General features: G+C 48.7%; 1 protein-coding gene across 1 annotated transcript in view; it reads left to right on the forward strand.

Annotated features, from left to right (window-relative positions):
* The first annotated feature begins 636 nt into the window (after positions 1-636).
* Positions 637-974, forward strand: part of PRDM6 (PR domain containing 6) — a 74,457-nt gene continuing 74,119 nt past the window's right edge. Inside the window, exon 1 of the mRNA XM_009893824.1 lies at positions 637-843. Within this exon, the coding sequence (XP_009892126.1) occupies positions 637-843 (207 nt within the window). The remainder of the gene's footprint in view (positions 844-974) is intronic.

Here is a 974-nt window from a genome sequence, read left to right on the forward strand (position 1 = left end):
TGGAATTGATCAAAGACATAAAGAAGTTTTTTATAGCCAACTTTATAACCCATAAAAATCGGGGGGTTTTCCTATTCGTGTTTGCCTTTAACTTAGGTGTTATCAATCTATACAGCACATGACGGATGACCTTGTCAAAATTACGCCAGTCAAAACATTTTTTGCCCCAGCCCTGTTCAAATTTGTGTTAAAATGTCCTGCCTTAGACACAGACAAAGTCTAAACAGCAGCAGCTTTCCCAGGGTCTGCGAGAATGAAGGGTGGGAAAGAAATAAACTAGAAATAGGGTGGGGGGAATGGCGAAAACAGTTTACACGCGGACACGTTATGTTTGTCAGCAAGTGTGCGTTTAGTGACAGCGTGACACCTGACAATATGGGGGGGATGTCTGACACTAGAGAGATGTTTTGGTGGCACAAACACTTTATGTGTTTTGTCTTAAATGCATGGGGTACTATGTACATGTGATCTACGTAAGAGATTATACTTCTCGCCTAGTTTTTCATACGGTGTAGGAAAGAAACTGAAAAAAAACCCCAACTGTTAAAATACTCACTGATATGTGAGCTCGACAACTGAGTGGCGGGGCGGGAAAAGCCAATTTTTAAGCAAAGTGGAGAGAAAAAGCCGCTAGAGATGAGAAGTTTCTCGCCACAGGTTGCATCTCCGTCTGCGTACTTCTTTGCTCTGTGCTGTACTCAAGTACAGAGAGCAAGAGGGAGACGTGCTGGCGCTGGTGGGGAGAAGTTCTGGGGAGGGACAAATTCTGGGGCGGTGAGTTCCCTCATCTGCGTTGGGACCTCTCGGGGCAGGTCTCAGGTAGCCGAGGGGACCGGGAGGCAGGTAATCCCGGGAGACACCTGCAGTAGGTGGGAGAGTATTAGGACAGCGAAATGGGCCGAGGGGCAATAAGGCAAGGGAGGCAAGGCCGTGGCTGCCGGGAGCCTGGCTCGGTCCGGGGGGTCCCGCCACCC

The sequence above is a fragment of the Charadrius vociferus genome, unplaced genomic scaffold (genome assembly GCF_000708025.1).
Source record: "Charadrius vociferus isolate BGI_N301 unplaced genomic scaffold, ASM70802v2 scaffold158, whole genome shotgun sequence".
Classification (NCBI taxonomy): domain Eukaryota; kingdom Metazoa; phylum Chordata; class Aves; order Charadriiformes; family Charadriidae; genus Charadrius; species Charadrius vociferus.